The 24641-nt window shown below is 57.4% G+C and overlaps 1 protein-coding gene, 1 long non-coding RNA gene and 1 pseudogene across 5 annotated transcripts in view; 2 read left to right on the forward strand and 1 right to left on the reverse strand.

Annotated features, from left to right (window-relative positions):
• Positions 1-2011: 2011 nt before the first annotated feature.
• On the forward strand, positions 2012-9515 carry DUSP7 (dual specificity phosphatase 7). The gene is made up of 3 exons (XM_007174715.3): positions 2012-2718; positions 4205-4639; positions 7439-9515. Exons 1-3 carry the CDS (start codon positions 2202-2204, stop codon positions 7744-7746), a joined length of 1260 nt encoding a protein of 419 aa, XP_007174777.2. The 5' UTR covers positions 2012-2201; the 3' UTR covers positions 7747-9515.
• Positions 9210-24641, reverse strand: part of LOC103008515 (uncharacterized) — a 73568-nt gene continuing 58136 nt past the window's right edge. For all 4 annotated transcript variants that reach the window (XR_450374.2, XR_450371.2, XR_450372.2 and 1 more), the window contains one exon: positions 9210-9315. This is a non-coding gene — a long non-coding RNA (uncharacterized LOC103008515). The remainder of the gene's footprint in view (positions 9316-24641) is intronic.
• On the forward strand, positions 14276-14399 carry LOC114236803 (U4 spliceosomal RNA; annotated as a pseudogene).

The following is a 24641-nucleotide window of genomic DNA, read 5'->3' on the forward strand; positions in this document are numbered from 1 at the left end:
TAGTGAGAACAATGGTCAACTCCTCATCAGGCACTGCTGTAGGCGAAGCTCCAACAGGCCCCCAACAAGCCTGTGGCCAGCAGGTCCCCTCCCTTGTGGGTCTGCTCAGGCCTCTCTTTTGAGTGAGGTGCTGGTTGTCTCCATCCCTGACAACCAGCACCTGGACTACCGGCCAAGGGGCCTGGCTTCAGAGAACCACCCTCCCAGCCTGACAGATTTGTGATGGACTGGTTGGGCACTGTCCAGACCAGCACGATCCCACGTGGGAAAAACTGAGGCCCAGAGAGGTGGGAACCATACTTGGGCCACACAACACGTCAGCAGGTGGCAGGGCAGAATCCACATCTGGGCCCCTCAGGCCCCGGGAGCCCTTTCCACTCTTCCTAGGTCCCCAGGGAAGTAGGCTCTGCCCAGCAACCCTAGGACAAGCCTGCGCGGGAGGCCAGAGACCTGATTCTCCTATCACCTCTCTGGGCATCGAATCTTGGGTGATAAGGCCACCTATGATTGCAATGCTGTCATCTTGCTGGGAGTGTGACTGTGGGAGAGATCCCTGCTTCTTTTCGACACAGCCCTGCAGCGGGATGAAACCCTTCACGTAGACTATCCTTCGCATGGACAAAGGGGGGTGGGGGGAGGGAGGTGGGCGGCGGGGACTGACCCAGGGCCGCCCCTCTTCGTGCCTTCCTGTCAGCGGAAAGCTCAAATCCTGCGGATTCCAGAAGCACTCCCTTCGGCAAATCTCAAGCACCAGCGCCCTTCATCTCTGACGCTAACCTCCCTCCAGCTGGGTGTAGAGGCAAGGTGGCGGGGAGCCGACCAGCCTCGGGCAGAGTGTGAAGGATAAACCCCAAGGATGTGGGAGCACTCCGCCCAGCAGGGAACGGACCAGACGAACCGCAGGATCAGCCGCGAGCTCCCTCCCGACGCAGACAACCCTGACTCAGTAGGGAAAGTGCGGCAGGCCCTGCGCACGCGCACCGCTCGAGTCGAGCCGCTTTGTTCCAGCGCTACCTGCGGATCCATTCACCTACTCCGCCTAGGCAGCCTGCGAGCCGATACACAGCGCTCCCTGAGACCCCGCCCACTTCCCGCGCTGGGTGGAACTTTCGGCGGGCCCCGCCTTCCTCTCTCCGCCCCACCGTCTCCTTCGGCCGCGATTGGCCACCTGCGTGGCGCACTCCCGCCTACCACGGAAGTTGATTGGTGCGTTGGGAGGTGGGAGGAGGAGAGCCGATTAAAGAGGATCCCCCTAGCACCCGCTCCAGTGGAAAAGTCACGTGGCGCTTCACTCGGCGCCTGTCACCACCCCGCTCGTGAAGCTTCCTTAAAGGGCCCGCTCTCTCTTCCCAGGTCCTTTCAGGATTTCTTCACCCCTGCCCGTGGAGGGTGGCACGGCCTTGGGCCGTCCTACTCCGCCAGTCGCCTAGGTGCTGATCTCCCCTCAGGCCTGCTGGGGTGAGACTACCTTCAGGTCTTCAAGCGTGTAGCCCTCATTGGGACTATGCAAGTTGCCAGAAACGGTGACCGCCTAAGCACAGGTCATGGCACGTAGTAGGCGTTCAATTTCCATTTGTTGAATGAACTCGCTGAGAATGAATGAATGGAGTTGACAGGAGGAGGGGGCTTTGGCTCAGCCTGATCGCCCCTTCCCTTCGCCACATCCCCGGGGAAACTCTGCTTCCGTGAACGTAGGAAGGGGATGCCACGCGTAGGACGCCCCCAGGGCAGCCCTTCAGGGTAGGGCACAGAAGAGCTGGGAGCGTGGGATAGGGGACCCGAGAGGGTCTTGGACGGGCCCCCAGGCGAGTCATAATCAGTTCTGGGCCAGGCGAGACGGCGGCAGCGCTGAGGCGGGGCGAAGGCCGGGGCGCAGGTCTCCGGGCACACGGGACCGCTCGCGCGCCCGCGTACCCCGTGGGGAGGGGCGGCGGAGTTACGGCGCCTTTAAGCTCGGGCGCCGGCCCCGCGGCCCCGCCCCCCGGAGGACGCCTCGGCGCGCGGCCGTCCGAGACGCCGTTTAATTGGGGCTGTCAGGCCGCGGCGCGCGCGGAGGGCCGGGCGGGACGGAGGCCGGGAGGCCGGGGCGGCGGGCGTGCAGCTCGGCGGGAGGCGGGCGCCCGGAGACGCGGCTGGGGCCCGCGCGGCCGGGGCGCCGTCCCAGGGCAGGGCTGCCCGGCCCCGGCCCGCCCGCGCTCCCCATGAAAAACCAGCTCCGCGGCCCCCCAGCGCGGGCGCACATGTCGGCCTCGGGGGCGTCGGCGGCTGGGGGCACCGGGGCGGGGTCGGAGCCCGGTGCGGGGTCTGGTTCCGGCGCCGGTACCGGGGCAGGCGCGGCGGCGGGTGCGGGGGCCATGCCTTGCAAGAGCGCCGAGTGGCTGCAGGAGGAGCTGGAGGCGCGCGGCGGCGCGTCCCTGCTGCTGCTCGACTGCCGGCCGCACGAGCTCTTCGAGTCGTCGCACATCGAGACGGCCATCAACCTGGCTATCCCGGGCCTCATGCTGCGCCGCTTGCGCAAGGGCAACCTGCCCATCCGCTCCATCATCCCCAACCACGCCGACAAGGAGCGTTTCGCTACGCGCTGCAAGGCGGCCACCGTGTTGCTCTACGACGAGGCCACGGCCGAGTGGCAGCCAGAGCCCGGCGCTCCCGCTTCGGTGCTTGGCCTTCTCCTGCAAAAGCTGCGCGACGACGGCTGCCAGGCCTACTACCTCCAAGGTGAGGGCAGCACCGAGACCCTGTCTGGGATTTGGGCTCTCCCGCGGCTCCTGGGTGCCCCAGCCGGAGGCCGCTTTCTCTCCCCGTGCCCAGCCTGCCCGGCTGGCGCCACGTCGCCCCCGGCCCGCATTCTCCTCTCCCGGGCGTCCGGCCCCAGCTGTGCGGGTTTAGGCTGGCACGCGGGCCTCCTCTACACCCCTTTCTGGGCACGATCTAAGTGGGTCGAACAAACTTCTCCCCGCCTGGGCTTTCCTTTTTTCGTGTTGTTGGGGCTATGGCAGCTCCTCGGTTCCCCGTGAGTCCCTCAAAGGAGGGAGGGTCCCCTCCTGGGCACCCAAGTTCAGCTCCTACAGCCTGGAATGCGTGTTCCTGGAAGGCCACGGTCAGGACAGGAGCTTTTCATAATCGTCCCCGCCCCCGCCAGGGAATAGGGATCATTTGGGTTGGGGGACTCCGGGCATCCCCGCGTGGGTCTCATCACTTGGGAATCACTGCCTCTTGGAGGCGCTTGGGGCAGGGCTGTAAGCAGTGTTCCTTGCCCCAGCTCTGGTTTTCTGGGACCCCCAAGTCCTCAGCCTGCCACCCCAGAGATTGTGGAAAGGGGAGGCAGCGCTGGGAGGCGAGTGGCTGCAGCCGGTGTTTCCAATTAACATTCCAAAATGGCCTCTTGCTGGCAGCGGGGCGGGCAGGCGGGAGGGGAGAGGAGGCCTGCGGCACCCTCGGGCGCAGGGCCCATCCTTAGCTGCAAGACGCTCCCCATTTCTTGTCCCTGTAAAGCCCCCAGCAGCCTCTCCTTCTGTGGGTCCAAGGCTTGGGGGGGACCTTGTGTTATAAAGGGGTGGGTTCTGGAGAGGTGGAACTGGGACCCCTTTTATGAACTTGCCCGTGCCGTGGGAAAGAGCCAGCAGATACCTTCACACTATTTCCCGTGTGGTTGAGAGTGGGGCTCAAGCACCCGATTCCCAGTCAGGGGGCCCAGGCCCTCTCTGCCTCTAGCTGACCCAGATGCAGCTCTGGCCCCTGCGGTCTCATCTATAAGAGGGGTTTGCAAACCCACAGGTGTTGGCCTGAGATGGGGTTGTTTGCTTTCCTTTACCGCTTAAAAGTTGCTGAGCACCCATGGGTGCCAGGTGTGCATGGGAGCTGTGGAAGAGGAATGAGCTGGAGTCTGTCCTCAAGTGCCCTAAAGTTGGTTGTATGGCTGGGGCCCTGAAGCCCTATGGGTAAGGGTATGGAGCTCAGGCATGTTACTTTATCACTTGGGGCTTCAGTTTCCCCATCTGTGAAGTGGGTCGTAGGATAGTTGTGGAGAAGATAGGAGGAGGTACATGTGTAAATATGTAGCACCGCCCGTGTTGTCCATTGTTGGTGTTACGGTGCTTGCCGTGGGGCGCCCTGGCTGCTGTTGGTCTTGTGCAGCCTGTTTGGTCTGGGGACACTGGCATCGTCAGTCTCTCATCCGGGCCCTGTCTCATTCTGGCCACAGGTGGTTTCAACAAGTTCCAGACAGAGTACTCAGAACACTGCGAGACCAACGTGGACAGCTCGTCCTCGCCAAGTGGCTCACCGCCCACCTCAGTGCTGGGTCTGGGGGGCCTACGCATCAGCTCTGACTGCTCAGATGGTGAGTCGGACAGAGAGCTGCCCAGCAGTGCCACCGAGTCAGACGGCAGCCCTGTGCCATCCAGCCAACCGGCCTTCCCCGTCCAGATCCTGCCCTACCTCTACCTCGGCTGCGCCAAGGACTCCACCAACCTGGATGTGCTCGGCAAGTACGGCATCAAGTATATCCTCAATGTCACGCCCAACCTGCCCAATGCCTTCGAGCACGGGGGCGAGTTCACCTACAAGCAGATCCCCATCTCTGACCACTGGAGCCAGAACCTCTCCCAGTTCTTCCCTGAGGCCATCAGCTTCATCGGTAAGTGCTGCTGCGTTTCGGGCAGGGTGGGTGGGCTTGCGCATCAAGGTGTGTATGGGACTCTGGGTGTTGCCCGTGCCTGGCTGGGTATCTCTGGGCCTGTCAAGACCTGTGTGTGCCCTGCATGTGCCAGCATGTGCCCATGGGTGTACCCAGGCCCACTGTGAGTCACCGAGGCCCTCGGGGCCTGAGCAGTCCCCCGACTCCCAGGCTCCCCGCAGCTGTTGGAGCCTCGTGGACTCTGCTGTCCAGCTTGGGTTTTTCTGGCTGCGCTGTTTCGGGCTCAGCAAGCTGAAACATCCCAGCTCTCAGACCTCCCACGGGCCTTGCTTGCTTTGTGTCACGCCTCAGCGCACATGTCTCTTTAGGGGCTGTCACGGAGCCTCTTTGGGCTTTACTGTGTACCTGAGGGGGCTAAAGTGTGGCCTGGAGCCAAAGGCCTACCCAAAACTGGCAGCTGTTGTGACGTGATGACCCAAAGGGCCTTGGCGGGGCCTCAGATGCTCCCGGCAGCCTGTGGGGCTTGCTTGGCATATAGGGGGTATCCAGAGAGTATGGGGAGAGGCTGAGGAAGCCCTCCCCAGAGTAGTGTGTTCTGCTGTCTGGCTTAGCGCCCTCTGAGCCCCCTGCATCCGCAGCCTCAGCTGACTCGGGTTCCTTATCTTTGACCTCCCATCCTGCTTTCTCCTTGGCCAGCTGGAGGCTGTTTAGATGGCAGGTCGTCTTTGGGTTCAGCTCTCACCCAGGATTCAGGAAAGGGACACAAGATCAGGGTGAATGTAAACCCTGGGCTCTCCGAGCCTGGTGACCCAGTGTTCTGTCCAGCCTCCGGTGGCAGGGAGGGGGTGGCCCGGCAGTCGTTTCCCTCTGGCGGCTATGTCCAGTGGAGGGCGTTTTGGTGTCAGCTGGGCTGGGCTCGTGTTAATAACAGGAAGTGGGAGGCTTCCCCGCCTCATCCGCTTACTGGGAACCAAAAGTAGGTGCCTGGCTGGGAGGAAGGAAGGAAGCTGAGGCCTGGGGGAGGGGCTGTGTCGGGGGCTATCCAGAGCTTCCCAGCTCTGCTTGGGAGGACATGGCCAAGAGGGCTGTGGGTGCTGCCTCAGCATTCGTGCTCTCTCCCCAGTGAAGAGGAGGGTGAAGAGGGGGCCCTCAGATTTCCCAGGGCTGAGCCTGGTTTGTAGGTGTCTTTATCCTTCTTGGAGGTCCCTTTATATCTGGGGAGGGGGACAGAACAGGGTGTAGAGGTGGGAGGAACCATACTCCCTTTTTGACAAGTGAAGGAATTGAAGCCCAAGCATCCCATAGGACTCAGTGGGGCAGGATCAAGCACCAGCACCCCCAAGGCTCAGCCACACCCTTAGAGGGCTAAAAATAAAGCCAGCAGAAGTGGTTTTACTTTGGATCACCCAGGAGTGGGTTTGGGGACCAGGCCTTCCCCTTATCTTGATGTGTCACCACTGGAGGCTTGTCTCCACTACCCCCTTCTCCTGCCCCAAATCTAAAGGTCATACAACGTGTTTCCACGTGAATCCATGGCATCGGTCTCTTCCCCTGCTGGTCTGGCCCCCAGTTGGTCCCCGAGTCTGGATTAAGCACCTACTGCATGCTTTGCCCTGGGAACCCTCATGTGGGCTTAGGGAAGGGAAGTCCTGCCAGGCCGGAGGCAGTGAGCGCCATATGAGGAACAATTTGTGAACCTGTGGCATTTTGTAGGAGTGCATCTTGTAGGAGTGTACCTGGCTCCCAGTGAGCTCAGGTGGGGACCTTGGGGACCCCAGGCCTGCCTCTTGTTAATCTGTACCCCTGGCACAGCTATGGCACAGAGGTGCAGCTGTGCTTGGGTCTAGGGGAGGAGAGATTACAGGACCGAGTTGGCCAGTGGCTCAACTGGTATTTGAGCTCCTACTGCGTGTCAGGCATAGGAGTCTGAGCACCGCACTGGGGGAATCTGGGAGGAGGCGTGGAGGGGAGAGTTGGCAGAACTTGGTTGGCTGTGGTGGGAGATGTTACTGGCACATGGGCCAGGGAAAGTCTAGTAAGTGGGCTGGGTAGGCCCCACATAAGCAAACCCCACTCGTGAAACTAGGCGTGGCCCTGGTCCCAGTCCCTGGCTATTCCGGAGCAGGACTAAGGCCCCAGGGACTGGCTGGGCCCAGGGCAGAGCTGAGTGCTGCCCGCCATTCCCTTGTGGAGGAGCCTCCACGAGGCCTGCTTCCGAGGAGGCTCTCGGGGGCACCCATAGAAGCTGCCCCAGGAGAGCAAGCTCAGCCCCGAGCCCCAGGTCGTGGGCTAGCAGGGGTGAGTGCTACGAGTTAGGAGGAACCTTTGTGTGACCTTGTGCTCATCACTTGGTCTCTGTGCCTGTGTCCTCATTGATAAAATTAGCTTGGTAGCCATGGTGCAGATGACTTGAGAGGATGCAGGTGACACCTTGGCATGTCGTAGCACACGGTTATAGCAGCAGTAGGCCTAGCAGCGATCACAGTGTTTGTGGCGCCCTCCCTTGGCTCGGTCCTTCTAAGAGCACTGTGAGTAAGCAGGCCCTCTGACAGTAGAAGACCGAGGCGCAGCAATGTCCAGTGACTTGGAGCTACTGTGTGGCAGAGCCCTCTCCACAGTCATGCTCTTGACCTCGACCCCAAGTTGCTGTCCCACCCGCCTGGGACTTCACCAGGTCACTCGAGAGTCGGGAGGCACCAGCCAGTCACCATGCTGCCCCCAGCCCCACCCGTGCCCCAGCCGCACCTGCGGTGGCTCCCTGGAGGAGGTGCTGCCCTGACCCGTGCCTGTGTGTTTCAGACGAGGCCCGCTCCAAGAAGTGCGGTGTCCTGGTGCACTGCCTGGCAGGCATCAGCCGCTCGGTGACGGTCACGGTGGCCTACCTGATGCAGAAGATGAACCTGTCGCTCAATGATGCCTACGACTTTGTCAAGAGGAAAAAGTCCAACATCTCACCCAACTTCAACTTTATGGGGCAGCTGCTGGACTTCGAGCGGACGCTGGGGTTGAGCAGCCCGTGTGACAACCACACCCCCAGCGAGCAGCTCTACTTCTCCACGCCCACCAACCACAACCTGTTCCCACTCAACACGCTCGAGTCCACGTGAGGCTGGGGGCACGGGGCAACGGGCCAGCCCCTCCCGGGCCTCCACAGGGCCCGCAGGGAGGGCCCACGCCTGCTGCCTCTGGCGTGAGGAACCCGGACATCGCCTGTGCCCAGAGGTGAGCTTCCCTCACCGTCCCGGGGAGGATGCAGCCCACAGCCAGGCCTCCCCCGGCAGGACTTTCCGGAGGGGCCCTCAGCTCTCAGGCATGTGGCTTTGGGAGTCCAGCGGGGCCTCGTCCTTGTCCCAGGACACTCCTTTCTGCTGATGGCCCAGCCAGTTTGGCTATTTTTTTTTTTAAAGACACATCCATGGACCTGAGTTTACTTTTTATTTTTGGCAGGTAAATCCGAGCTCCCTGGAGCAGAGAGAGTGTTCAAGCTCTTCTTGAGTTTTCTTTTTTAATGAAAAGTGTTATTTTCAGGCTACATGCAACAGTGGATTGTATAAACCAGTATTTCATCCCTTTCTTGATCCTGCGAGAGAAAGAGAGAGAGAAGTGTTATCAGTTTGTTCTTCTTATTATTTCAAAAAGCAATTCTTGGGTTTTTGTTTTTAATGGAAAAGACAAACCCTGCGTTGATCTTGACCAAAAGCGTTTTGCACATGTGTGAAGCCTCCGTTTCCGCAGCGGCCCTTAAAGGGGTGGTTCGCTGCTCTCGCCAGCTTTGGACTCCCAGGCCTGCCCACACCTCCCACCTCGGCCCAGCCCGACCTGGCGCTGCATTTGCCTGTGATGACTGCCGCGAGTGGTGAGTGGTGGGCTGGACAGGTGGCCTTTGCATTCTCTGCCCACCCAACTGCCCTTCTGGTGGTCCCTGCCAACTGCCCCAGGCAGCAGAGGGAGGCCCTGCCACTGTCCTGCTGGAGGTGGGGCCACAGGGGGCTGCCACGCAGTAGCATTAACCCTCCGGGCTCAGCCCCGAGGGGGGCCTGGGCCCCAGGCCCTTTTTATATGTACCCACTACTTCTGTCTCTTCCTCTCTCTGTCTGTTTGTAGCTGAGGGTGCAGGCCCAGTGGCTGGGGGGGGGGCGTAGGTGGTGGCGCCCAGCCCTGCCTCCCCCAAGTCTCTTCCCTCACCCTGGTTGTTACTTTGGTTCAGCTGCCACTCCCAGCCCCCTCGACCCGTGAAAGCCTGCCCTGTGCTCATCTTGCCCCTGCCTTCTATTAAGAAACTTGCACCCATTTCAATCCCAGGGCAGGGGTGGGCGGCGAGGATGGACAAGGAAAGGGGTGTGAGGCTCTGTCCATCCCCCCACCCCCATATCCACAGAACAAAGCCACGGATTCCGTTATCCTCCTCCAGTTTTGTTCCTTCTCCAACCTCAGTTCTCCCAGGTGTCAGGACTGCATGGGGCCCGGGGAGGGGTGAGCAGTCGGGCTGGGGTCCCTGAGCGAGCCAGCACTCAGCATGTGAGCAAGGCCACGGAAACTCTGCCCCCACTGCATCTTACCTCACAGGGGTGGTTTTCAGGGATTCTTTAAGGCAGCAGATTAAAATCTTGCCACAGTCAAGAAATTGACAAAAAGCTTCCATGCTGTACATGGTTCTCTTTCTCTCTCTTTTTTACCTTTAAAAAGAAAAACCCAGAAAGATGCATCAGATTTGTGTAAATGAGGGTATGCCAAGAGGGTGGCCAGTTTTGCTTTATGAACTTATGAAGGAAAATTTGTGACCCTACATATATATACACACACATACATATATATATCCCGATCCAGCAACGGGACTTTGTTTATATTGCAAATAAATATTATTTTTTCTTTAAAACGAGTTGTGTCTGATAAGGGCCAGGGGTGGAGGCAGTGAGGAGGGGCACTGTGGCCAGTATCCCAGTGCCTGCTCTGCGAGAGGCAGCAGCCTGATCCTGCCTGGGGCCTGTTGGGCACTTGCTTTGACTGGTCGGAGGTGCCCAAAGCTGGGAGGAGCGGCTGAGGTGTGGGCATTTCCCCAGCCCCTCAGGCGCAGGCAGGCAGGGGCATCTGGGCTTTCTCCGTGGGCTTTGGCCCACTGGTTGACAGATCAAGGCTTGGAGAGGTTTTATGGACCAAGGTTACAAAACTGAGCCCCTGCTCGCCCAGAACCGCCCAAGGCTGTCCACTTGGACATTGCCCAGGCTGCCCAAGCGCTCCAGGCTCCTGATCTGCCCCGCTGCGGCCCCAGCGCCCTGACCCTTTCTCTTGCTGCTCCTGTGGACGGGACATGGGGTGTGCGTTTATCAACCTCCCTCCTTCCCCCTCTGTCCCTGGGATGCCTATAGGACGTGAAGCCTGGTCAGTGAGCGGGTCAGCCCTGCTTTGCTCCTCAGGAGCTGGGTGGCCTCAGACAGGTCCCTCAGCCTCCCTGAGCCTCAGTATCCATTTCTATACAGTGGAGCCAGTCACACCCAGATACCCAGTGCTTTTCACGTTCAGGCATGATGAACACCTGATGTTCATTTCCTGGTTTGGACCTGGGCCTGCAGGGGGGGCTAGGCTGTGCCCAGCTTCTCCAGAGCAGATGAGCATCAGCCCTCCATGCAGGCCCCTCTGGAGGCTTAAGGCCAGGCCCTGGGGGGAGCAGGGGGCAGGCAAAGGTCCTGGAGAAGAATGACGGCCGTGGCCTGGGGAGCGAGGCCCCCAGTGGGCCCCACAGCCCCATGTTACAGATGGGGAAACAGAAGCCCCACAGGGGCTTCACCTCTGGCTGGACAGTGAGCCCGGGTCATGAACTTAGGGGACCTGGGTGCTGACTCCGTTTCCCCATCTCTGCCTCTCCCCTGGCTTTATCCCTTCTGCTGTGACCAGCACTGGACTGGCCCTGGGTGGCAGGTAGGTGGGCAGGGCCGGAAAAGTGAGAGCAATTCAGCCCCTTCCCCAGCACTCCCCTTTGGGTCATCTAGGCTCTACCGTCTCTGTGTCTCTGTCCCTGCCCCATCTCTCCCTGTGAATTACGTCCAACCGGAACAGTCACACCCTCACGCATATGATGAGGGCTAGGTGGGTTCGAATCCCAGCTGTGTGGCTGCCAGGTCCTCAGCCCTCTCACTCAGCCTTCCCATCTTTAGAATGGGGGAACACTGCAGTGCGGCCAGCAGGCCCGTGGGAGGGGGAGGAAGGGGGTTCTCACAGTGTCGGCAAAAGGGCGGGGGCTGCTTTTGCTCTTGGGCTCCCTCAGGGCCCTGGTCCTTCTGTGCCAGGGGCGGGCAAGGGGGTGGGGGCCTGAGCAGGCAGAGACTGGACCTTTGTTCCCTTGCTGCCCTCGGCCGGGGCTGGGGAAGCCCGCGGGTGCTGGGCTGGGGGCTGGGCCCTCGACAGGCCGAGTAAGTGCCTGGCAGTGCCACCGTGCCCAAGCACAGGGTGGGGGGTGGGCGCAGCAGTCTCCTCCTGAGCTGGCTCCTCCAACCCAGCACTGAGGGGCTTTACCTCCTATACAACTTTAGGCCAGGTGGCCTCTGACCCTCAGTCTCCTCATCTGTAGAAACTCCCACCTCACTACCATGCCTGGCTGAGGTTCCCTTCAGCTTCCTGCTGGTGGGGGCAGAGGGATAGGTCATGGCTGGGTGGCTGGGGCCCTGGGTCCTTGCTCTGACCTTAGTCTAGGCCATGCTTACTCTGGACTGCTGTCCCCACCCTGGGTCCCAGGTTCCTGCCTCATGGTCCCTCACTCTGAGCTCCTGTTATTCCACCTTGTTTTGGCCGTGCTGTCCCCACCGTGGGCCCTGTGCGTCCCAAGCCATCTTTGGCTGAGGCCTTGGATGCCAGTGGAGCTCGAGGACACCTGGCTGTCAACTGCACCTGCTTCGTCTCTGTGCCCTCAGTCCCATCTCTTTCCTCCTGACCCTCTTTTTGCCTCCCTTTGGGTACCCATTTCTGTCTCCATCTCAGCCCAGGCCCCCAGGACCCCCTCATCCACTTCTTAGCCACTTCGTAGCATTCTCATGGGAGGAGGATCTGGGCCACTCATTCAGTCACTCACTCACTTGCACATTCATCCAGCAGCCATTTCCTGTGCCGACTGGGCTGTCCCAGGAGTGGGAACATGCCTGAGGGAAGTTCAGTGATGTCAGACTGGGTGGCAGGATAATGGGGCCCTCAACTTGTCCTCTGATAAATGAATCAGGTGCAACAGCAAGAGTGACTAAGGTTGGACACGAGAAGGAACTTGTAGCACTGTGGAGGAGTCACCCTGAAGGGGGTCTGACAAGGACTCCACAAAAGAGATGAACATTTCCCTAGGGTGGTCCTGCTCCGAGCCCGGGGGAGGGGGAGGCTGCCCTCAGGAGAGAGGCCACCTCCACAGGACCCCTCCCCAGAGTGCAAACATAGTCATCCCTGATGAATGGGGCAGGGCGGGGGCAGGCAGCAAGCCTGTGCTGGAACCTGCTCCCAGCCCTGCTGCCGCCACCACCTGGCACACGCAGGCCTGCCCCCGGACACTCTGTGTGCAGCGGGCAGACCCTCTGCCTCAGCACGGATGTGGCCGGGAACACCGGCACCCACACCCAAACCCTTAACAGAAGCCAGAGACGCTGAGTAGAAGCAAGGCCTCCCCACCCTGCTGCCCTGAGACTTTTCACCCAGGTCCTGCCTCCCCCATCGGGCTGGGAGCCTTCTCCCTCTGGCCGCATGAAGGACCAGACACACGAGCGCACACACACTGCCCCCTCATTCCTCAGACAAGACAAGCCCAAACAGGTCTCACGGCGATGGAGGAGCCGCCCGCCTCTGACTCCAGCCTCCTCTCATCAGGGTGTGGCCCGGTGAGGTCATCCCTTCCCAGGCAAGGCCATTAAAGACCATCATTAGCAACTCCCCAGAGGTAAGATGAGGCCTCAGCCCCATTGTCTCTGGCTGGGCCAGATGAGCCCTGACAGGCAACAGGGGACTCGGCCCCTGCCAAACCCCCTTTGCTCAGGAAGGCAGCCCCCTTCCCAGGTCTGCTCCGTCGCATACCTCCAGGGGGCATCATCTACCCCGTGGCTTCTGTGCATCTGTAGGATCTCCATCCGCCCCTCTACGTCCACACCTCCTCCTCCAGTCCCAGGGCCCTTCCATCCCTGCTGCAAGCAAAGAGGGGCCGCAGCCCCTTCTCCAGGGCTGGATGGGCCGGGGTGGTGGTGGTGGAGGGGTGTGGTCCAGAGGACAGGGGACCCCTAGAGAGCTTTAAGCCCATGGCTGTCAAGGTATAGTTGTCACTAGAAAGATCCCCCAGAACGTAAGTTGGTGCAGCCATTGTGGAAAACAGTATGGAGGTTCCTCAGAAAACTAAAAATAGAACTACCATATGATCCAGCATTCCCACTCCTGGGCATATATCCAGACAAAACTAGAATTAAAAAAGATACATGCACCCCTATGTTCATAGCAGCACTATTCACAATAGCCAAGACATGGAAACAACCTAAATGTCCAACAACAGATGAATGGATAAAGAAGATGTGGTACATATACACAATGGAATACTACTCAGCCATAAAAAAGAATGAAATAATGCCATTTGCAGCAACATGGACACAACTAGAGATTATCATACTAAACGAAGTAATTCAGACAAAGAAAGACAAATACCATATGGTATCACTTATATGTGGAATCTAAGATATGACACAAGTGATCCTATCTATGAAACAGAATCACAGACATAGAGAACAGACTGGTGGTTGCCAAGGGGGAGGGGGTTGGAGGAGGGATGGAGTGGGAGTTTGGGGTTAGCAGATGTAAGCTTTTATATAGAGAGTGGATAAACAACAGGTCCTACTGTATAGCACAGAGAACTGTATTCAATATCCTATGATAGGGCTTCCCTGGTGGCGCAGTGGTTGAGAATCTGCCTGCCAATGCAGGGGACACGGGTTCGAGCCCTGGTCTGGGAAGATCCCACATGCCGCGGAGCAACTAGGCCCGTGAGCCACAACTACTGAGCCTGCGCGTCTGAAGCCTGTGCTCCGCAACAAGAGAGGCCGCGATAGTGAGAGGCCCGCGCATCGCGATGAAGAGTGGCCCCCGCTTGCCGCAACTGGAGAAAGCCCTCGCACAAAAACGAAGACCCAACACAGCCATAAATAAATAAATAAATAAATTTAAAAAAAAAAAAAAAAAAAAAAAATCCTATGATAAACCATAATGGAAAAGAATATTAAAAAAAAAAGAATGTATATATAACTGAATCACTTTGCTGTACAGCAGAAATTAACATAGCAGTGTAAATCAACAATGCTTCAATTTTTAAAATATTGATTAAAAAATTAAAAAACAGATCCCCTAGTTTCTGAGTGGAGAATAGGCTGAGGGGCAAGTGTTCAGGACAGGGGACATTGAGGAGGCTAGGATGGTCACAGTGGGTGGGGGGACTGGACCATTGTAGCATGGGAGGAGACAGGGAGAGACGGACACAACCGCAGGACCAGCAGCACTTGAGCCTCATAGGAGGCAGGACCCATGGTGCGAGCACAGGGTCCCAGTGTAACTTAGCAGGACCCTATGGGGCCTTCCTGGGACAGACCCCTCCTCCATATCCTCTGCTGTAGCCCCTCTCTGAAGTAACCAGATAGCTTTGCGCAGTGGCAGTATCGTAGCCAATGAGGTTTATCCGAGGCATGATTATTGCTCATTGAAGTACCCAGATAATGGTATCTGATGTACATTTCTTGAGTTGTTTTACAGATATGAAAACCATGACCTGGCTATTGTAAATAGAGCTGCAGTGAACACTGTGGTACATGATTCTTTTTGAATTATGGTTTTCTCAGGGTATATGCCCAGGAGTGGGATTGCTGGGTTGTATGGTAGTTCTATTTTGAGTTTTTTAAGGAACCTCCATACTGCTCTCCATAGTGGCTGCATCAATTTACATCCCCATCAACAGTGCGAGTCCCTCTGGCTTTACATGATGAACTCATTTAATCCTCCCTGCAGCCCTGGGAGGGGGCTGCTGATTGTCCCCAATGGGCAGACGAGAAAAGCAAGTTGAGAAGGGTCTGCACTGGGGTCTGGGTGCACGTCTGGCTGACTCTGGAATCCTTGCTCTTGTCATAGTGAAGAACAAATCTGCCTCCATATTGGACCTGTTTCTTTTACTCTAACCTTTGTCTTCTATTACTTTTGCTACAAGTTAAGAATGTTGCCTGTAGCCTGAAATATACAGGACAGCCCATTCTCAAGGCTCTGACTTTCAAAGGTATAACACTTTCCCATTCATATAGAGATAAAAGGTTGCAGAACAGAGAATAACATTTGTCTTGTTGGAGGTTTACAGGAACATCATGACCTGGGCTACGTGGACAGACGCAAGAAGGAAGGATTCTGACACCAAGAAGTTTGCACCAACCAACCACACCCCCTCCCCCTTTTAACATGAAAGAAGCGTGAATTCCAACTCTGGTAAGGTGGTTCTTCGGGACGTTAGTCCACCATCTTCTCAGTATGCTGGCTTTCTCAATAAAGTCATTATTCCTTGCCCCAACAACTTGTCTCTCGATTTACTGGCCTGTCATGCAGTGAGCAGTACAAGCTTGGACTCAGTAACACTCTCAAATATCCCAGGCCTGAGAGGTCCATGGTGGCTTTGGGGTCTTTGACCCCTCCCAATCCCAACACCACCTGGGCTCCCACCGGTGCCAACCCTAGGAGCAGCATCTTGAGGGAGGGAGCCTATAACCCCCTTTCTGAAGGGATTACAATGCATCTGTGGGTTCCCTGGGCCAGGCTGGGCAGGGGAGGCAGAGGAGGAGAGCTGGCATCACCTCGGGAGGCTTGGGAGGGAGTGTTGAGTCCGGGCTGTCCCAGAGTGCAAAGGCTGGAGGGGCAGAGACTCAGGGACACCCAATTCTAAAAGGTAAAGTGTCAGGGAGGCTTCCCAGAGAAGGGGACATCTTGTGGTAAAGATGGAGCTTCTGCCGTTCCTGCCTCCAGGCCTTTGCCCCTGCTATTTCCTCCCCTTGAATACTCTTCATCACCCACCGCTCCCTTCAAATGGCTAACTCTGCCTACTCTTTCCCTGAGCTTGGCTCAAATGCCTCCTCCTCCAGTAAGCCCTCCAAGCCTCTTCCCCAGCTGAGGTTCTGGCACCTCCTCTGGCTCCCATGGCCCTCTGTGCAGCCCCATTCCCTGGAGGCCTTGCTTGTCAGGACGCTGGGTCCAGCTGGGCATCATCATCCCTCTGGCCACTGTCTGAGGCACCTCTGGGAATTTGCCCAGCTCTGGATGTCAGGCCTGCGTGACCTGCGCACACAGAGATGTTGCATGTGTCCCCAGAGTACACGTCCTCACGTGTCCAGGTGTTGCTGATTTTGCACCTGCCTCTGGAGATGCTGAGGAGGTAGGACTGACAGGATCTCTGGCCTCTGCAGCCCCTGTTCTCCCTGCCTCTGTGCCCACCATGGTCGCCTGCCCTCCCCTCTAGTTCCAGCCAGAGCTCCTGTTTATAAATATCTGCCACCACGTCGGCTAAGTGGAGGGGTCTGGAGGCCACGCTAATTGATTAATTAAACCCTCTCGGTTAATTAGCTCCGTCCCTCCAGGGAAAAAAGCCTAGAGCTGGAGCCAAAGCCTCCTCTGGGCTGGGGGAGGGTTTAATTAGCCTGGGTCAGGCTGAGCCTGATGCCAGCTGCTGGGGGCAGTGGAGAGCCGGGGAGGAGTTCTGGGCACTGGAGCCAGTGGGGCCACCTGGGGTGGGGATAAGGGGCCTCCAGCTTGGGCCTGAACCAGCCATTGATCACCCTGCCCAGCCTCCTGGCTCTTCACCTGAACCCCAGAGGCCAGGGGCAGTTGGACCTGGAGGAGGAGGGGAGAGGTGCACCGGAGGGGGCAGGACCTGTGGGAGCAAAGGAGTGGAGGCTGACCCCGGGAAGATAAAAGGGCCTTTACTTGGTTAGCATCCCCACACCGGCTGAGGGAGACTCCAGTCTCTACAAAAGGGCCTCTCACCCTTGGCTGCTATAGCACAGTGAGGGCCTTGAATGCCAGCACAAGAGCTGGAACTTTCTCTGGGTGTGGGAGGACACGGCAGGTTTGAAGCCAAGGAGGGACCTGATCAGGTTTGGGTTTTGGAAAGATCGTGGGCTGGGGTCGGGGATGGATTGCTCAGGCGAGAATGGATTAGAGGGGCAGGAAAGGGGTGGGAGCTGGCAAAAAAGGGAGCTTCAGGTGTCCAGAGAGAGTGGAGGTCAATCAGGTGTGCGGACTTGTGCGGAGGTAGGTCTAGCCTGGGTGTCAGCAGACTAGCTAATGCTGTGTGGCCTAGGGCCACCCAGTTCCCTTTTCTGGGCCTCTCTCCCCTAATCTGCACAGAAGATTGAACCATTCAAGGTTCAGGGAGGGGTCCCCGCAGGCCAGAGCCTTGGGATGTGAAGTCAGGCATGTTTCCTCGCCCCAGGACAAAATACCTGCTTTACCCGCAAGCTCTCCTGGCACCCAGGCATCCTGCCCAGCAGGGTTCACATGCATGAAAAGCAGAGCCCAGCCCCCAACACTGTAACATCATGGTTCCAGACCAGAGGAGAGAGGAGGAGGGAGGGGAGGGAGGGGGACACCTTTGCTGGGTACCTGTGCTCCGGATGGCCCCAGGGAGGGAGCTGGCCATGGGTAGGAGGCCGGGAGCCCAGGACACCATGACCGCCACAGAAGCAGGCAGGGCTGCAGCCTTGGCAGGAAGCCGACCCTGGGCCGGTCCTCCAGCTCCCTGAGTGGCTGCCCAAGTGGGAACAATGACCCTTTCACGTCACGCCTCCTCCAGTCACAGCAACTTTGGCGCCGTGGGACAAAGGGGCCATTTCATCATTGTTGGGCTGGATCAACAGCCCGCCGGCCTGAGCCCTGCTGCCCCCACCCAGCCCAGGCTCGGGCAGGGAGGCCGGCTGCCCAGCCCGGCCAGAGCCCAGCACTTTCTCCCCGTTCGGCCCAGCCACATCCATCCGGAGACCCTCCTCGCCTTCCTTACCTTTTGGGCTCAGCAAAAGCTGGGCCAGAGCCACGCTCTAAGGACCTACGAGGACACCAGGCTCTGCCCCCGTCCTTCCCCTCCTGAGTCTTGGTCTTCCTATCTGTGGGAAGGGGGCAGGGTGAGATGGTCTCCCAGGCTCCATCCCCATCTGCTACCCTGAGCCTGAGGGGTAAGACTTTCCACTTGCACTCCTGCCCTCAGCCAGCGCCGGCCCCTAGTGAGAGCACCAAAGTGGGGAGGAGCCCCTGGCCCATGGGGTGGGGAAAGCAGAGGAGGTCTCTTGGTCTGAGTCCTCACCAGGCCCCTGCTTAGCCTCTGCTCAGTGACCTTCTGTGGTGGGAGCTAGCTGATAGGCTACTTCTGTTCACCCTTCAGCTAGCCTCCCCTCCACGAGCACTTGGCCAAGAGGCCAGGGGGGCCAGGGCTCTACCCAGGGCAGACTCTCCCCACACACAGCCCTGTCTTCTGCCTCCTTTTATTAGGGAATGGGGAATTGGAGCCCTGAGCCAGCAGGCTTCCTCCCTTCTCCACTTGGCCAGCGTTTGCTGGGGCTTCCTAAGAGGGAAAGCAGTGGAGCCTTAGGGAAGAGGTCCCAGTCTGGGGATCAAGACAGAAACTGCACCTCCTACCCGCTGAAGTCAGAGCTGTCTCAGAGAGAAGCCCAAGAATCCTGACATCAGGGACCCCAGGCACAGCCTCAGAAGCAGGGCTGTGGGACAGGGTGGTGGCCTCGTGGCGGGTGCCCACAGGCAGCCATGGTGTTGGTAACTCATCCCCCAGTGGAGTGCAGGGGGGCTCCAATTGCTGGGGGCCACCTGAGGGTGGGGAGGCAGGTAGCTCAGCCAAGGCTAGGGGGCTTGGGGGGTCACCCCTGGGGACATCTGCATGACATAAACCATTCAAGCAGCCAGTCTGGGACTGGAACGCCCCTTCTGCTCAAGGAGGAGATAGGCTCTACCCTGGTGGGCTCCTTCCCCAGGACCCAAGAGTGGGACAAACTGGGAGGGTGGGTTCCTGATGCTGGGGCGGGAGAAAGTCAGGGGCACGTGGGTGCCACAGTTTTCTCCACTTCACAGATGAGAACCCTGAGAATCAGGGTGAAGTGACCAGTCTAAGCCACACAGCAGGCAAGCGGCAGAGCCTCAGCAACTGGGGAGGAGGGAGCCGGAGTCTGGGGCTGGTCACCACCGGGGTCTGGTCTCCCGGTGACCCTACTTGGGTGCTGGGCAACAGGCTGGCTGTCGAGGGCAGATACTGTGTGTATGGCTGCGGGGGACCTGCAGGGCCAGGCCTGTTCCCTGGTTCCTACAGCTGCCCGTCCGCCCAACCCTGCCCCACCGGGCCCGGCGGCACTGCACACACACTGCCCATTTGCCCTGCCTCACTTCCTCTGACTAAGACTAAAGAATCACCCCTGCAGGGGACTGGAGCCTGGCACCCAGCAGCAGGAAATGCCTGGCCCCGCCCTCTCCAGAGCCTGCCCGCCCTGCACACCACCCACCCCAGTCTAGACTCCCAGGAACATGTGGGGGTGGGGCCACTGCCCTGGGTAGAGGCTGCCAGGCTCAGCCTGGGAGTAGAGGTGGATGCTCTCCCTCCCAAACCTGGCCAGAGGCCCCTTCTGTCCCAGCTGCGCATCTTGTTGACCTCCAGCCTCAGAATCCCTGGTGCCCCAGCCCACTCAAGTCCAGGGCCCTGGGAGGGGGTTAAGGGCTGAGCCCCTGCTATAACTCCAGCCGCAAAAGACCGAGACCTGGGCTCTGATCACAGTTTCAACCTCCTTCGATTCCAAGGCAGCCTCTGAACTGTGTCCCTCCAGGGAATGGAGGTTGAGGCTGCCTCAAGATGCCTGAGGACAGAAGTGGGAGCCTGGCCTGATGACACTGGGGGTTCCTAGGATCCCTGAATGATCTGCTGCAGCTGCCATCAGGGTAAGGTGGGGGTCGGGGGGATGGGGCTTCAGGCAACTTCTGGCTCTAGGTGGGGTCGCAGCTCCAACACAGCCCTCAGTCTCCAGGCTCTGCCCCAGGCTCAGGCCCCAGCAGTGGTCAGCACCTGCCCAAGCTGGGCCTGTACTAAGCTACTGAGGCTCAAGGGAGAGGCACAGCTGCCCGAGTGTTCCTCAGCAGGGCTGGGAGGCCGAGGCTCTGGATTCTGGCTCCAGCTCTGGCCCCAAAGGGCAGTGGGCCTGAAGCTAGGTTCCTGCACCCTCTGGACCTCAGTCTCCCCAGCTGCGCACACTGGCTGGACTCACTTAGGGCTGCTCCCAGTTCAGACACCCCGAGTTCTTGTATAACACCTGCTAGGCCAGACATACCATGGTCTATTAGTCAACAGGCCCCCAAATAGTCACCTCATCTGACTCAAGGGTTCTGGGAAGGGACTCCACTCTGTCCTCAGCCTCTGACCTCCCATGAAGGGTCACTCTGAGGAGGACACACAATGCTCTGATAGCACCATCCCTCGGCCCCAAGACTCCTGAGAGCCTCTATGTAGGTGTGCACCCCACTGCTGCCCTGGGCTCGGTGAGTGGCTCTAAGCTGTGTGATCCAGGGCCAGCTCTGTCCTCTCTGGGCCTCAGCTGCCACCTCTACACCATGAGTCCATTCCCTCCTTGGGGGCTGTGGCCAGGATCAGAGATGTCTCATGAACCATAGCTCTGGTAACAGCTGAGCCAGGGGGGTATCACATACAGCCGCGTCCCAGTGGGGTGAGTTCTGTGGCCCAGCAGAGAGTCTGGCTTTGCAGACTGGTTTGCAGTCCCACCTTCAGAAGTGACCCCTCACTTCTCTGAGCCTCACTCAGTGGGGATAATAAAGATACCTGTCTCACCAGCTGTGGGAGTGACTTGTCTGAGCCACCAGGCCCTGGGGAGAATGGGAGCAGCAGCTGTTATTGGGAGTGGCTGCTGGGCAGGGCGGGGGCGGGGGGCAGCTCCCAGACACCCTCAGAGCTGCTGGCCCTGGGCTGGGAGTGGATTCCAAGGACCTCACCCCACTGGGGTAAGGCCCCCGGGAAGCACCTTCAGGCGCTGCCCAAGCAGCCACACTGCAGGGTGTGCCCCGGCCGGAGGAGGACCGAGGGGGTGGACGTGCTGCCTTGAAGGTGGGGAACACAGTCTGGTGACCCTGCAGGTGGGTGCGAGGAGCAGGGTGCTGGGCCACTCTGCCCCGGGGCTGGGTCTCAGGGGACAGAGGGCAGAGAGAGGGGAAAGGGGTGTGGGCAAGCCCTCAGGAAGGTGGTCTCAGGCCTCTCTCCTCTTACAGTAGGACTCTGAATGCTGTGATCTGAGCCTGAACTCTGGGTTGGGGGGAGTCCTAGGGCCTCAGCCAGCGGCCAGTGGGCTCAGCCACGCTCCCCCACCAAGTTGAATTCTGCCTCCTGGATATCTGGGGCCAGTAATGACCCCTGCTCGAAGCTGAAGACCTCACACAAGCTCTCCAAACTCCTCTACCAGGTTCCCATTTTACTATGAGTGTGGAAACTGAGGCCCCGAGAAGTTTAATAACTTGGAGTTTGGGGGAGGGGCTGCCCACACCCCAACCCTTGCCTGGGAAGGAATGATGGAATTGGAGTGTTTCATTCTGGGATCAGGCTCAGCCACAGGGAGGCTTCAGGACAAGGCTACCGCAAGGCCTGACTGCACGGACTCTCCCTTCTGTCCCCAGCCAGCTGCCTCCTACCTGACCTAGCATTGCCTCTTCCGGGAAGCCGCCCCTCCCCAGACTGACTTAAGTACCTTCGCTGTGCCCACTACCCCCTAACCAGTGCTGTGAGGGTTTGTCTACCTGTGGGGCCCCCATGAGACTACAGGAGGGCAGGGCTTGCTTGCCTACCCCTGAGTCCCCACAGAGGGAAGGGTGAGGCTTGATGTCTGTACAGGTGAGTCCTTCTATCTCAGGGGGATTCCAGGGGCCTTTGTCCCAGGCCACAAGTATAACGGCTTCCAGAGTAGGGCTGAGTCACAAGTATAACTGCCTCACAACCCGCCAAGGACGTGGACCTGGAGATGCTTTCTGAAGGCCTTTTACCCGCTTATGTTAAAAGGCCTAAAAATATGCATAACCTTCAACCCGGCAGTCCTGTTCCTGGGAATTTGCCCTAAGGAAATCACCACTTGAAGGAAAGGAGAAGCAGTTAGTTTCTAATTTGCTCTGTGGTCTTAGGAGAGTTGCTTTCTGGACCTCAGTTTCCCCGACTGTACAACGAAGGGATGCAAACATACGGCCATCACACCTCATCTGTCCCATCTTCCACCCAGGGCAGACATGGCCAGCTGATCACAGAATTCTTCAGTGGTCTAAATCCTGTGTCTTCAGGCTTCCCTGGTGGCGCAGTGGTTAAGAATCCACCTGCCAATGCAGGGGACACGGGTTCAAGCCGTGGTCCAGGAAGATCCCACATGCCACAGAGCAACTAAGCCTGTGTGCCACAACTACTGAGCCCGCGTGCCACAACTACTGAAGCCCACACGCCTAGAGCCTGTGCTCCGCAACAAGAGAAGCCACTGCAATGAGAAGCCCACGCACCACAACGAAGAGCAGCCCCTGCTTACAGCAACTAGAAGAAATCCCACGCGCAGCAACAAAGACCCAAAGCAGCCCAAAATTAAATCAATCAATCAATCAATCCTGTGTCTTCTAACGGGCTCCACATGACCCCTACCAATGGAGCAGAATCCCCCTCTTATTTACAGGATAGTCCCTCCAGTGCCCTGTAGCTGGGGTGCCCTGTGAGGTCTAGAAGCATCTGGGGGACTCAGTAGACCAGGCCTTCTCTGGGGCTAGCTCTGCAAGCTATGGGAAGAAAACTGTCCTTCCAGAAGCTGCCTCTCTCATGCTCAAAACTTAATTCTGCAACACCCCCTTGAGGGGGTCTATCCACTGAAGTCCCTAGCTGGTCATGACATCCTAACCAAAAATGGAGGCAACTACAAACACCCCAAAGAACTCCCCATTAGGATGCATATTAGCTAACTGGGGTGAATTTAGACAGGATGGTTTAAGAAAAAAGAAATTAATTTTCTTTTGCAATACTCCATGGCCCCAATACAAACTAGGGGACCAAGAGATCCGGCCAGAAAATGGGTCATTGAATTACCATACCATCTTAGGACTTCCCTGGTGGTCCAGCGGTGAAGACTCCGCATTCCCAGTGCAGGGGGCCCAGGTTCAATCCCTGGTCAGGCAACCAGATCCCGCATGCCGCAACTAAAAGCCCACATGCCGCAACTAAAGATCCCTCATGCTGCAACTAAAGATCCCGCATGCCACAACTAAAAGATCCTGAGTGCCGCAACTAAGACCCAGCACAGCCAAATAAATAAATATTTAAAAAACAAATCAAAACAAAACAATACATCCATCTTGCAGCTGGATGTATTTTATAAAAGGAATGGTAAATGGGGGGAAGTCCCACACATCCAAATGGTCACGACCCTATTCCAAGATCCAGATCTAAAAAACTCCTGCTGGGTGTGCCTGGCTCACACCCCTTCAAAGTGCCTTTTTCCCCCACAGGAGTTCGATGTTTTAAATGATTCCCTTATGAGTCTACCTCCTCGAGGTCCACAACTGGGAACTCCTACCCACCCCACCCCCCAGTTCTGAGAGGGGACAGTTTCCAGACCATCTGCCCCAAGCGCCCCTCCTGGGCTGCTGGAAATCCCACCACTTTATCCCTCTAGCTTTGTCCTGTCCTCCATTACTGGAGGTGAGTCCTGCCAGTACTACATGAAGCAGGGCTACCTACCAGCCTCCAAATACCAAACTCTGTCCCTTAAGGGAAGTGCCAGCTGGTGGTGGAGGAACAATCAGAGTCCACGTCCCTTTTCCTATGGCTGATCTAGCTACTTGCAAAGAGAAATTTGGACGTTTTTCCAAAGGACCCCAGTTGGTTCGTAGAGGAATTCACACAGCTGACAATGTTCTATGAACTTACTTGGGGGGACACACAGGTCCTCGTTTCTACCTGCTGCACCTTTGGAAAGCTGGATCCTAGGTGCAGCCTGGGCACATGCCAACAAACTGGCAGCCCAAAATCAAGGATATATAATCTACCTTACGGAGGGGATGCAATCCCTGACCAAGATTCCCGCTGAGACTACCAACAGGGAGGTAGAGGGCTTGAACACAGGAACCACATGATAACTTGCTTCATAGAGGGATGAAAAGGTGTGTTGTTAAGACTGTTAGTTATGACGAAGAACAACACAGGAAGTAACACAGGGAAAAGATGAAAATCTGGCCCTCTTCCAGGGCAGTTTGGTGGAGGCCTTTAGAAAGTATACCAATATTAATCCCGACACCCCTGAAGCACAAGTCCTAGTAAATACCCATTTTATCACTCAATCTGCCCCAGACATTAGGAGAAAATTACAGAAGGCAGCTATGGGACCCCAAAAATTCTCAACAAAACATTAGCAAACCGAATCCAACAACACATAAAAAAGATCATACACCACGACCACATGGGTTCATCCCAAGTTCACAAGGATGCTTCAACATACGCAAATCAATGTAATACACCACATAAACAAACAAAGACAAAAACCACATGATGATCTCAATAGATGCAGATAGAGCATTTGACAAAATTCAACATCCATTCATGATAAAAACTCTTACCATAGTGTGTATAAAGGGAACAAATCTCAATATAATAAAAGTTATTTATGACAAACCCACAGCCAATATAATATTAAATGGTGCAAAGCCGATAGCCTTCCTGCTAAAATCTGGAACAAGACAAGGATGCCCACTCTCACCACTTCTATTCAACATAGTATTGGAAGTCCTAGCCACAGCAATCAGACAAAAAAAGAAATAAATGTACCCAATTGGAAAGGAAGAGATAAAATTGGCATTACATGCAGATGATATGATAGTACATATAGAAAACTTTAGAGACTCCACACAAAAACTATGAGAACTTATAAACGAATTCAACAAGGATACAAGATTAACATTCAGAAAT

Source organism: Balaenoptera acutorostrata, chromosome 10 (assembly GCF_949987535.1).
Source record: "Balaenoptera acutorostrata chromosome 10, mBalAcu1.1, whole genome shotgun sequence".
Lineage (NCBI taxonomy): Eukaryota > Metazoa > Chordata > Mammalia > Artiodactyla > Balaenopteridae > Balaenoptera > Balaenoptera acutorostrata.